Source organism: Cherax quadricarinatus, chromosome 95 (genome assembly GCF_038502225.1).
Source record: "Cherax quadricarinatus isolate ZL_2023a chromosome 95, ASM3850222v1, whole genome shotgun sequence".
NCBI classification, from domain to species: Eukaryota; Metazoa; Arthropoda; class Malacostraca; order Decapoda; family Parastacidae; genus Cherax; species Cherax quadricarinatus.
The window spans coordinates 901,949-915,353 of NC_091386.1; the positions used below are offsets into that span (position 1 = coordinate 901,949).

General features: G+C 39.8%; 1 protein-coding gene across 7 annotated transcripts in view; it reads left to right on the plus strand.

The window, feature by feature from the left end:
• The window catches only part of LOC128703919 (lysine-specific demethylase 9), a 46,952-nt gene that overhangs the window by 12,725 nt on the left and 20,822 nt on the right, over positions 1 to 13,405 (plus strand). For all 7 annotated transcript variants that reach the window (XM_070104839.1, XM_053798795.2, XM_070104838.1 and 4 more), the window contains exons 4-7: positions 1,265 to 4,111; positions 8,526 to 8,723; positions 8,905 to 9,045; positions 12,476 to 12,615. In XM_070104839.1, the coding sequence (XP_069960940.1) occupies positions 1,265 to 4,111; positions 8,526 to 8,723; positions 8,905 to 9,045; positions 12,476 to 12,615 (3,326 nt within the window). The remainder of the gene's footprint in view (positions 1 to 1,264; positions 4,112 to 8,525; positions 8,724 to 8,904; positions 9,046 to 12,475; positions 12,616 to 13,405) is intronic.

The following is a 13,405-nucleotide window of genomic DNA, read 5'->3' on the forward strand; positions in this document are numbered from 1 at the left end:
TTTTTTTTTTTTACATATTTTCAAATATAACAAAAAAAAAAGTAGATCAAAGTTTTTTACACATTTTCAAATGTAAAAAACAAAACAAAAAGAAGATCTACTTTTTTTACATACTTTCAAATGTTGAAAAAACGTATATATACGTTTGGACCGTTTACGGGTTAATTATACACAATAAGCGTCTTCAGTACATACTGATTGCACATGGCAAATGTATATCACACACACGGATTTAATAGAAGAAATTGTACACATCATAATAGTGAATTTGCTTAAAGTGAGCCTGCATGAACAGAGGGGAATCTTATACATATATGGTGAATCTATTCTTAACAGATTCTTCATTTTTCTAATTTTGAAGAGCCCTCAGTGTATGGTATAATTGATTTATTATTGTACTTTGGTATTGTTTCACTAAGCATGGATTTAGATTTTGCCACCGAAGTGGCTAGTTTATTGTGCACCCCATATCCATCCTGTGGATGGTAGCGCAAGAGCATGTGGATACACAAAAGGCCTAGGAACTAGGCCCCAAAGGGTTAACAGGAATACATATGGATTTATATCTACATATCTATAGATATTGGCAGTTTGGAGGGATATGTTGTGTATCTTTATATGTGTATGCTTCTAGACTGTTGTATTCTGAGCACCTCTGCAAAAACAGTGATAATGTGCGAGTGTGGTGAAAGTGTTGAGTGTGGTTGAAAGTATTTTCTTTTTGGGGATTTTCTTTCTTTTTTGGGTCACCCTGCCTCGGTGGGAGACGGCTGACTTGTTGAAAAAAAAAAAAAATCTATAGTTCACTTATCTGTTACAAGCAAATTTAGGAAATTTGCTTAGTATATCTGGTATCTTATTTTCATTAATAAGATATCTTGACATGTCACATAGGTTATTATACTGTCTGTCTCTGTATTCCTCAATAAGTGGACAATTAAGCACATAGTGTTCAAGAGAGTGACCATATGCCTGATCACATAATTTACATTTAGTTTGATCATCATCTGTGTGTCTCCTAAACTGCCAGAAGTACTTGTAACCAAGCCTAAGCCTGGCCACTACAACATCAGTCAGTCTGTTCACATTGCAAGTTGCTCCATAAACATACTTATCTACGTTCATGTTATCATAGTGGGTTATAGATCTACTCAGGCTTCTAACTGCATTCCTATAACAATCATTTTCATTATTTACTTCTAATATTATCTCCTACCTAAGCATGGTACTTAATAAAAGGGTGAAATTTTCTTTTCTCAATCAGGAGAGGAGCTACACTCCCCCTGTTCACCAAGACACAAGAGTATTATCAAGAAGATGTCGAGGATCCTCTGAAGATGGCGACTCCTCACGATCACTGTCTCTTACTCCTCCAAGATGTCCCACTTCACCACACACACGTAATAACATACATGATAGAAACAATCAGCAAAGCCATCCGGATTCCTCCAGGGTACCTCTGTTGCCGCATGGATTGGAGAATTCTTCACCTTCAACATCTTCACCAAGCCCTCCTATTCTGCCTACCTCATCAGCTACTCCACTTCCAAGACCACCTGGAACCCCTCCAATGTCAAGATCAAGTTGTATTCCTCCAAGATCCCCAGGCTCTTCTTCCCCACACGAGTCCCCAGGAACTCCATCCATAACATATCCTTCCTTACCCTTTCCTTTCTCAGTGCAAGCTGAAAACTCTGCTACTCCTAGAATATGTCCCACTTCACCATCATCCTTCCCTCCAAGACCTCACGAAACCTCCATACCTGTTACTCCAACTCGATCAATATCACCTGAATCTCCGTGGTCTCTCAGATCACCAGGAACACCTCCACCACCTCCAAGATCACCAGATATTCCTCCACCTCCTCCAAGGACTCCTGAAACTCCTCCCCTTCCTCCTGGCTCTCCTGAAAGTCCACCACCACCACCTGTATCAAAAGAAATTTCCCATAGATTAGAAGGAACTATTACTAATTCATATAGTTGTGAAGAAAGAGGTTTAGGAACTTTAGACAATCCCCCTCCTCCCCCTCCTCCCCCTATGTCTCCTGGTACACCACCACCCCTTCCATTACCTTCAGACACCCCACCTCCACCTCCTATGTCACCAGGAACCCCTCCACCACCTAACATGTCTCCTCAGAGCCCCCCTAATCGAAATTCATTGAAAAATTCACCACCTTCGTTTAAAAATCTCCCATCATTGTCACCAAGAGCATTTTCACCATCACATCTAGAATCTCATGAAAACTGTGCCAATCCTGTCTTAAATTCAGAGTCATGCCTTAAGGATAGTATGCTTCAGGAGGACAATCTAGAAAGAGATACACCATCACCATTACCTGATTGTACTTTTGAATGTCCTAAATCTCCTTCACCCCAGTTTGGTTCTCCATCATCTTCACGTTCTCCCTCTCCATCACCAATTCCAGCTACAAGACCGAGGAGTCCCCTCCCATCTGTAGTAAACATGTCACAATCCCTAAGAGTAGTTGCTCCTCCAAGTCCTTCTCTTGTTCCATTAAAAACAGAAATTCTATCACCTAGGGTGCCTATACCTGACATTCTTTCGCCAACTAACTCTGTTAAAACAGACATAATGTCCCCACCCCACCAGAGTCCACGTCAAGGGATTCTTTCCCCAACACATCCAACTAGACCCAAGCTGATATCACCTGTTTCTTCGTGTCCAAAATCACCAAAAGTCAGAAGTCCACCAAGAACACGTCCAAGAAGTCCAATGGATTTACCTGTTCCTAAATGGAAGCCTGATCCAGTAATTAGACAGAAAAGGTCATCTGAGTCAAGAACATCAATTTCTTCTATTTCTTCTATGTCATCTGTTACTGAAGTTATTGTCCCAGTGACTCCAAGACCAGTTACAATTCCTCCCACAGCAGAGAAGCTACGAAGATTCAGTGAAGAGGAGGGCCATGAGTTGAGGGAAAGATCTGCTAGTGGAGAGGGACATGATACTGCAGAGAGTGGCTTTGATGAGGGAAGTGATCTATCTCCTGACCACAAGCCAGAAGCTACTCTCAAGGGAGAACCCCTTGATGTTGACTCTAGATCTCAAGATATAATAGAAGGGGAAGGAGGGAAAGTGGAGGATTCTGTGAATGTAAAAACTGAAATTATGCCAAAGCTTGACTTTAAAAGTGAAGTATTGGATGAGCTTTGTAAATTTGCTGAAGAAGGTGATACAACAATTTACACAGGACCACAAGGAAAGACAGTTAAAACAGAGGATGAACAAGAACCCCCAAAGGATGAAGATCAAGTACCAGTAATTACAAAGGGAGAGTCGTATATTAAAACAACTACGTTGAGAAAACCTCCAACTTCATCCAAGAAAACGGAATTGCCAAAGAGTTTAGATCGATCAACAACGCCAAAGAAAGAGGAAGCTGAATCCCCTGTGAATTTTCCTAGTCTAGCCAGTGTCAAGGAGGATGCTAATAATATGCCAAAGAGAACATTAGGTTTTTTGAGAGAAAAAGATAGCAAAGTGGAAGACAAAGTGTTGACACCTGTAGATGCGGTAAAACTTCCAGTGAATGGGACCAAAGTGTCAGATTTGTTGAGCAAAAATAAAATACCTGAGGTTTCTCATTCAAAAACTAATTTAGAAAAAAATACAGAGATAGTTAGCTCTAATGAAAAAGTTGAAAAGAATGCTGGAAAAGATTTGGAAAAAACAAAGAGCTTGAGTGAGCCTACACACAGACACAAATCAACTTCTGGAACTTCTAGTAGTAAGAAATATGATTGTGCAAAGTGTCACAAGCGCAGCAAAATTAAACGTTACAATATTGGTGTACAGTGCCGACGAGATAAGACAGACTCCAAGTCTTCACCAAATTCGTTGTCTGGATCAGCGCCATGTGTGAACCAACCAGTTTTTGCAAAAGTGGACTTTGGAAGTAAGCACATATCTTTACCCAGACCTCCATGTAATGGTAAGCCTGGTTTGGACAAGTACAAATATGCCAATTATATGCATGTGGAAACATATCCTAATGGAGATGCAACAGTAGTGCATATGTACCAAGAGGAAATTGAGCCTCTTAGTAAGGAAGAGCAAGAAGAGTTAGCAGCTGAGTTTTTAGAGGTGAGAAATGTATTCATATTTTGTATTAAGATTACTAAGTCATGTTTAAGAAGATATCTACTTAAATATTTAGTTCACTGCTTCATAATTTTTGTTGTACCTTTGTGTAATTTTTTTTAAGTCTTTTATATCCTTTTGTATCTTGCACATTCTGTCAATTTCGTTACATTTTGTATTATAACTAGTTCATTGTTTATTACTGGTTTTATTCTTCCATATTCTGTATATTATCATTTAAAAAATTTGGAGACTTGCTTATGATCATTTCATGTTAATTTTTATGTCTCAGTCATTCTTGAAAACATTTATACCTTTGACATTTCATCTTGCAAAATGTACTGTACTAATTTGATTTAAGAACAAAAGAGGCACAATACCGTGTCTGGAACTACACAAATAACCCGTACATAGGAGAGACAAGCTTACGACAACTAGTTAATGGTCCAAGTCGGACCGAAACGTCATCATAAGTTTTTCTCCTATTTTTTTTTTTTTTTTCAACAAACCGGCCGTATCCCACCAAGGCAGGGTGGCCCAAAAAGAAAAACAAAAGTTTATCTTTTTACATTTAATAATATATACAGAAGGGGTTACTAGCCCCTTGCTCCTGGCATTTTTTCTCCTATTTGCAAGTTATTTGTGTATACCTTGACGCTGTTGGAGTGTGAGCAGGGTAATATTTAGTGAAGGGATTCAGGGAAACCGGTTATTTTTATATAGTCGGACTTGAGTCCTGGAAATGGGAAGTACAGTGCCTGCGCTCTAAAGGAGGGGTTCGGGATATTGGCTGTTTGGAGGGATATGTTGTGTCTTTATATGTATATGCTTCTAAACTGTTGTATTCTGAGCACCTCTGCAAAAACAGTGATTATGTGTGAGTGTGGTGAAAGTGTTGAATGATGATGAAAGTATTTTCTTTTTGGGGATTTTCTTTCTTTTTGGGTCACCCTGCCTCAGTGGGAGACGGCCGACTTGTTGAAAAAATAAAAAACTTGATGCTGGTGAGGGGCTCTTGATTTAGGGGAATTGGATCTGTGCTCTGATTCCCTGAATTGAGCCTGAATACCTTCCCCCTCCCCCTTGCACGTGTGCTGTATACTCCTCGGGTTTAGTGCTCCCCCATGATTATAATAATAATATTTGTGTATAATTTCTTTTAGTTTTCAAGGTTATTTCCAAAAATATTTCTGACTTTAGTCTTGTATTTATATTTTGTATTCACAGTATGAGCACGTTATGGTTATGGCAGTTTGTGTCTCATAATTTTTCCTCTCATGGATAGAATCAGTTTTAGAATGAGATACTGGCTTTATTTTGTATAAACGACTGCCTGGAGTGTTCTGGGGTCAGCGCCTAAGATAAGATAAGATAAGATTTCGTTTGGATTTTTAACCCCGGAGGGTTAGCCACCCAGGATAACCCAAGAAAGTCAGTGCGTCATCGAGGACTGTCTAACTTATTTCCATTGGGTTCCTCAATCTTGTCCCCCAGGATGCGACTCACACCAGTCGACTAACACCCAGGTACCTATTTGCTGCTAGGTGAACAGGACAACAGGTGTAAGGAAACGTGTCGAAATGTTTCCACCCGCCGAGAATCGAACCCGGGCCCTCCGTGTGTGAAGCGGGAGCTTTAGCCACCGGGCCACGTGACCCTGTCCCAGACCAGGCCTCTCAGTGGATGGCCTGATCAATCAGGCCGTTGGTGTTAGCTGGGTGGAGTCCAGCAAAAGCACTACAACCTGGCTGACCAGGAACTAACTTCAAAAATTTGTCCAATTCTTTCTTGAAGACAACCAGGGGTCTGTTGGTAATCCCCTGTATGTAAGAAGGGAGGATGTTGAAAAGTCTTGGCCTCTTTACACTGAGTAGTTATCCCTTAGTGTATAGCTTTAATTCCATGTGCAAGACTGTCAAACTTTCTTCACTGTAATACTGCTTTTAGGGGTATGTCTTGATGCTGGGGATACAAAGTATTGAAGGCATCCTCTGCTTCCTTGGATCAAATATAACTGCCTTTATTTCCTAGGTAGTGTGTGATCATTATGGATTTAATGCTTCACCATGAATGCAATAATAATCACCGGTGCACATTTCCCTTCATCTAAGTAGTACTCTCCTGTATGTTGTTGCATGGGTCAAGTCCTGGCTCTTGGTCCTACCTCTCAATTTACTACCTGTCAGATTCATTCTCTCCTAGCGTTGTGGGCCCTATTGTACCTATTCTTAAAACTATGTACTGTATTGAGTCTGCTTCTGCCTCTATTTTGTTGAGGTCATTCTGCTTCCTGATACCCAGAGGCTGAAGAAATACTTCCTGACATCCCTGTGACTTGTCTGTGTTTTTAACTTCCAGCTGTGTACCCAATACTCCAGAGTATTTAGTATGTTGTCATGTCTCCCCGAGTCCTTAATAATAATAATCTGTTTCTGCAAGTACATGACCCCTCATGGAAGGTTCCTTGATGTTGGTGAGGGGCTCTTGATTTAAGGAATTGGATCTGTGCTCCAGTTCCCCGAATTAAGCCTGAATGCCTTCCACATCCCCCCTCCCCTGGGCGCTGTATAATCCTACGGGTTTAGCGCTTCCCCCTTGATTATAATAATAATGCAAGTACATGATACAACTTATGCACATTATTAAGGAAATTTCTTTAGTCTCTCTTTGTAGCTCATACCACTTAGCTCTGCTTTCTTACATTACTTACCCCTCAAGGAAGGTTCCTTGATGTTGGTGAGGGGCTCTTGATTTAGGGAATTGGATCTGTGCTCCAGTTCCCCGAATTAAGCCTGAATGCCTTCCACATCCCCCCCCCCAGGCGCTGTATAATCCTCCGGGTTTAGCGCTTCCCCCTTGATTATAATAATAATAATAATAATCTTACATTACTTAGCTCAGGTTTGTCTATTTTCATTATATGTTTCCTCAGGTTTGTCTATTTTCATTATATGTTTCCTCAGGTTTGTCTATTTTCATTATTTCCTCTGGTTGTCTATTTTCATTATTTCCTCTGGTTGTCTATTTTCATTATTTCCTCAGGTTTGTCTATTTTCATTATTTCCTCTGGTTGTCTATTTTCATTATTTTCTCTGGTTTGTCTATTTTCATTATTTCCTCAGGTTTGTCTATTTTCATTATTTCCTCTGGTTGTCTATTTTCATTATTTCCTCTGGTTGTCTATTTTCATTATTTCCTCTGGTTGTCTATTTTCATTATTTCCTCAGGTTTGTCTATTTTCATTATTTCCTCTGGTTGTCTATTTTCATTATTTTCTCTGGTTTGTCTATTTTCATTATTTCCTCAGGTTTGTCTATTTTCATTATTTCCTCTGGTTGTCTATTTTCATTATTTTCTCTGGTTTGTCTATTTTCATTATTTCCTCAGGTTTGTCTATTTTCATTATTTCCTCAGGTTTGTCTATTTTCATTATTTCCTCTGGTTGTCTATTTTCATTATTTTCTCTGGTTTGTCTATTTTCATTATTTCCTCAGGTTTGTCTATTTTCATTATTTCCTCTGGTTGTCTATTTTCATTATTTCCTCAGGTTTGTCTATTTTCATTATTTCCTCAGGTTTGTCTATTTTCATTATTTTCTCTGGTTTGTCTATTTTCATTATTTCCTCTGGTTGTCTATTTTCATTATTTTCTCTGGTTTGTCTATTTTCATTATTTTCTCTGGTTTGTCTATTTTCATTATTTCCTCTGGTTGTCTATTTTCATTCTATGTTTCCTCAGGTTTGTCTCTAGTTTCGTAAGCTGCTTCCTCAGGTGTGGGTTCCATACTGGTCCTTGTAATAAATTACCTGCTTGGGTTTAGTGCTTCACATAAAATAAGTAATAGATATCAAGTGTAGTATTCCAACTAGTTTAATTCAAAATCTCACCATTTCCTGCTTTGCATCATTTATTTGGTAATGTGGATTTGTTTTTTAATTAGCTTGTGTTCAAGACAAGACTTGGATCAGATGCTTTTCTCCAAATATATTTATTGTATAGTGCAGTAGTCCCCCCTTATCCATGGGTGATGCGTTCTAAGACCTACTGCGGATGCCCGAAACCACAAATTGTAGCATACCTTATATATACATGTCGTTTTTCATTGACATGCATACCTGTAATAAAGTTTAATTGATAAATTATGCACAGTAAGTCTAGAATTAGCAATTTTTCCATGGTGGGAATCACTTCACGGCTTCTCTTAGGCTCTGAAGAACTGCCAGTATCACTAATTTTGGGCTTTGGGACCATTATTAAGCATAATTAAAGGTTATTATCTGGCCACGGTAAACTACAGATAACTGAAACTGCGGAAACTGAATCCATGGATATGGGGGTTCTGCTGCATTTATATTTTTATGCTCATACTTGTGTTTTTAGTTTATTAATCATTTCTTAAAATTTAATTCTGTCTTAGGTTGTGTTTTCTGAAGATGATAATGGGTTTGCCCATCATGTTTGTGGTATTGTCCACAATGCTGCCAGATACATGCCAGACTTTCTAGATTATATGAGTGAGAAACATCCGAACCTCTTTGTAAAGGCTGGAGTTATTGGCCACATTGGAAGAAACTCAGACCTGGAGACATATACAATGGAAAAATATAAGGATGAGGTATGTTATGTACATTATTTTCTCTTTAGGGATGTAGTCTGTAATGTAGAAGTAAATTTTGTAAAGTTGCCATGATTTTTTTTATTTCGTGTTCTTAGTAAATACAAAATTAAAATTGTACCATTAATTATGGGATGTATTCAAGGTCTTTTAATTAATTTGTTTCAAACTTATACTGCAGGTGTACAGAACATATTGTAATGGCACCTTCCGCACCGGTCCTCTGCATCAAGTCAGTCTTGTTGGGACAGTACATGAAGAAGTGGGTGGCTATTTTCCCCATTTCCTCAACATGATGGAAGAAAATCCATTCCTTCGGAGGGTAAGTTTCTTGCTGTCATTTTCATCTTTGATAATCTACCAGGTATATCAAGAGTAAGTCATAATATTTGTTTTCACTTTCGTGGGGAAGTGGAAAAGAATCCTTCCTCTGTAAGAGGTGACTAAAATGCTGGGAGCAAGGGGCTAGTAACCCCTTCTCCTGTATAAGTTACTAAATGCTGGGAGCAAGGGGCTAGTAACCCCTTCTCCTGTATAAATTACTAAATGCTGGGAGCAAGGGGGTAGTAACCCCTTCTCCTGTATAAATTACTAAATGCTGGGAGCAAGGGGGTAGTAACCCCTTCTCCTGTATAAATTACTAAATGCTGGGAGCAAGGGGGTAGTAACCCCTTCTCCTGTATAAATTACTAAATGCTGGGAGCAAGGGGGTAGTAACCCCTTCTCCTGTATAAATTACTAAATGCTGGAAGCAAGGGGCTAGTAACCCCTTCTCCTGTATAAATTACTAAATGCTGGGAGCAAGGGGCTAGTAACCCCTTCTCCTGTATAAATTACTAAATGCTGGGAGCAAGGGGCTAGTAACCCCTTCTCCTGTATAAGTTACTAAATGCTGGGAGCAAGGGGCTAGTAACCCCTTCTCCTGTACAAGTTACTAAATGCTGGGAGCAAGGGGCTAGTAACCCCTTCTCCTGTATAAGTTACTAAATGCTGGGAGCAAGGGGCTAGTAACCCCTTCTCCTGTATAAGTTACTAAATGCTGGGAGCAAGGGGGTAGTAACCCCTTCTCCTGTATAAATTACTAAATGCTGGGAGCAAGGGGGTAGTAACCCCTTCTCCTGTATAAATTACTAAATGCTGGAAGCAAGGGGCTAGTAACCCCTTCTCCTGTATAAATTACTAAATGCTGGAAGCAAGGGGCTAGTAACCCCTTCTCCTGTATAAATTACTAAATGCTGGGAGCAGGGGGGTAGTAACCCCTTCTCCTGTATAAATTACTAAATGCTGGGAGCAAGGGGGTAGTAACCCCTTCTCCTGTATAAATTACTAAATGCTGGGAGTAAGGGGGTAGTAACCCCTTCTCCTGTATAAATTACTAAATGCTGGGAGAAAGGGGCTAGTAACCCCTTCTCCTGTATAAATTACTAAATGCTGGGAGCAAGGGGGTAGTAACCCCTTCTCCTGTATAAATTACTAAATGCTGGGAGCAAGGGGGTAGTAACCCCTTCTCCTGTATAAATTACTAAATGCTGGGAGCAAGGGGCTAGTAACCCCTTCTCCTGTATAAATTACTAAATGCTGGGAGAAAGGGGCTAGTAACCCCTTCTCCTGTATAAATTTAAATGCCAGGAGCAAGGGGCTAGTAACCCCTTCTCCTGTATAAATTACTAAATGCTGGGAGCAAGGGGGTAGTAACCCCTTCTCCTGTATAAATTACTAAATGCTGGGAGCAAGGGGCTAATAACCCCTTCTCCTGTATAAATTACTAAATGCTGGGAGCAAGGGGCTAATAACCCCTTCTCCTGTATAAATTACTAAATGCTGGGAGCAAGGGGGTAGTAACCCCTTCTCCTGTATAAATTACTAAATGCTGGGAGCAAGGGGGTAGTAACCCCTTCTCCTGTATAAATTACTAAATGCTGGGAGCAAGGGGCTAATAACCCCTTCTCCTGTATAAATTACTAAATGCTGGGAGGAAGGGGCTAGTAACCCCTTCTCCTGTATAAATTTAAATGCCAGGAGCAAGGGGCTAGTAACCCCTTCTCCTGTATAAATTACTAAATGCTAGGAGAAAGGGGCTAGTAACCCCTTCTCCTGTATAAATTTAAATGCCGGGAGCAAGGGGCTAATAACCCCTTCTCCTGTATAAATTACTAAATGCCAGGAGCAAGGGGGTAGTAACCCCTTCTCCTATATAAATTACTAAATGCTGGGAGCAAGGGGCTAGTAACCCCTTCTCCTGTATAAATTAATAAATGCTGGGAGCAAGGGGGTAGTAACCCCTTCTCCTGTATAAATTACTAAATGCTGGGAGCAAGGGGGTAGTAACCCCTTCTCCAGTATAAATTACTAAATGCTGGGAGCAAGGGGCTAGTAACCCCTTCTCCTGTATAAATTACTAAATGCTGGGAGCAAGGGGGTAGTAACCCCTTCTCCTGTATAAATTACTAAATGCTGGGAGCAAGGGGCTAGTAACCCCTTCTCCTGTATAAATTACTAAATGCTGGGAGAAAGGGGCTAGTAACCCCTTCTCCTGTATAAATTTAAATGCCAGGAGCAAGGGGCTAGTAACCCCTTCTCCTGTATAAATTACTAAATGCTGGGAGCAAGGGGGTAGTAACCCCTTCTCCTGTATAAATTACTAAATGCTGGGAGCAAGGGGCTAATAACCCCTTCTCCTGTATAAATTACTAAATGCTGGGAGCAAGGGGGTAGTAACCCCTTCTCCTGTATAAATTACTAAATGCTGGGAGCAAGGGGGTAGTAACCCCTTCTCCTGTATAAATTACTAAATGCTGGGAGCAAGGGGGTAGTAACCCCTTCTCCTGTATAAATTACTAAATGCCAGGAGCAAGGGGGTAGTAACCCCTTCTCCTGTATAAATTACTAAATGCCAGGAGCAAGGGGGTAGTAACCCCTTCTCCTGTATAAATTACTAAATTTAAAAAAAAACTTCTTTCATTTTTCTTTTTAGGTCACCCTGCCAAGGTGGGAGACAGCTGTTACATAAAAAAAATAAACTGTGGAACACCCCTCAAGGGAAGTGTGTTAATGTCAGTGAGGGGCCCTTTTGATGCAAGGAATTGGACTAATTTTTACCATCCTTGGATCCATCCCATTTGCCTCCCATTTCCCAAGCATTGCATGATCTTAATGGTTTTAGAACTTCCCCATAATAATAATAACACTGGAACAAATCACAACACTCAGTTTGGATGTGTAAACTATAAAAATTTTATGGATTTTTTATCTTGAAATTGTGGGTTGTGAATTTTATCTGTACAACGGTACCTTGAGTTTCGAACAGCTCCTGACTCGAACAGTTATGTAAGTGTATTTTTTGTAAGTGCTTTCGTAAGTGTATTTTTGGGGGTCTGGAACAGACTAATCTAACTTACATTATTCCTTATGGGAATAAATTCGTTCGGTATCGGCACTGGAACGGCCTTCTGGAACGAATTAAGTTCTTAGCTCAAGGTACCACTATACTTTCATTTCACTACTTATACATAACAATCTCTTGTACATTTCTGTACAAGAGATTTTATTATGGTAGGCACTTGATGCATAGCAAACCTTTATTATAGATGACATTTTTTTTTTTTAGGTAGAGCTTTATCAAGTCATGACTAACACATTCACACTTGTTGGATGCCCAAGCCCCTCACATACAAAGCCTCCCTTACCCCGTCCCTCCAGGGGTTAAATTGTATTGCAACTGTTTTAAAGCAGCATGACTTTTTTACTTGCAGGCGATGCCTTGGGGTCCTATGTCTATAATAAATATGAGTTCGCCACAGCAGAGTAACGATGGACCTATCTTGTGGATTCGACCTGGAGAACAGCTCATACCAACAGCTGAACTGGGTAAATCTCCAGCTAAAAGAAAAAGGTAAAAACACCATGCTAGTCTGTATATGGCAACTTGTTTTTTTGATTCTCGACTAACTGGGCCATGGGGGGCATTGTCCTGCAGAACACCCTCCAAGTAGCACCCTTCAATGGGAGTGCCTTGATGCTGGTCAGAGCTTTTGATAGAAGGAATTAAAACTGCCTTCTTCCTTGGATTCGAACCTTTCTTCCCCCAAATGCTGTATTAGCCTCTTTGTTTTTATTATTTTCTTATAAATACAAATCGAATTAAATTAACTACCTAATAGTCCAAGTCAGACCAAACGTCATTACAAGTTTATTTCTCTTAGGTGCAGGTTATTTGTGTATCTTTTTTTATTTTTAAATCAAATAAGTGATTTCCAAGGAAGAAACTGAATTTCTGTTAAGTGAAAGTGGTAAGATAGCAGATAAAGAGGCAGGGACGTAGGGAAAGGGATGAGAATGTTTGGAGATTGTTGTTTGTAGGAGATTCAGTGGAAGCAGAAATGTAATGTTTAGGATGAAGAAGAATACAGTCTCTTGGAATGAGTGAACATCTATATATGTACTGTGAAGGAGGGATGGAGATATGTTGCAGATTTTGAACTGTAGTATTGACACGCCTCTGGCAAAACAGTGGTGGAGTGAGTGATGTTAAAAGTGTTTCTTCTTTTTGAGTTGCCCTGCCCCAGTGGGAAATGGCCACTGTGTTAAAAAAAAAAAAAATATGAAGGTTGAAAGTAAAATCTGTAGAGTGGTGGTATATCATTAGGTCATCAAAATGAGTCGCCATCATCTTATACGTATTA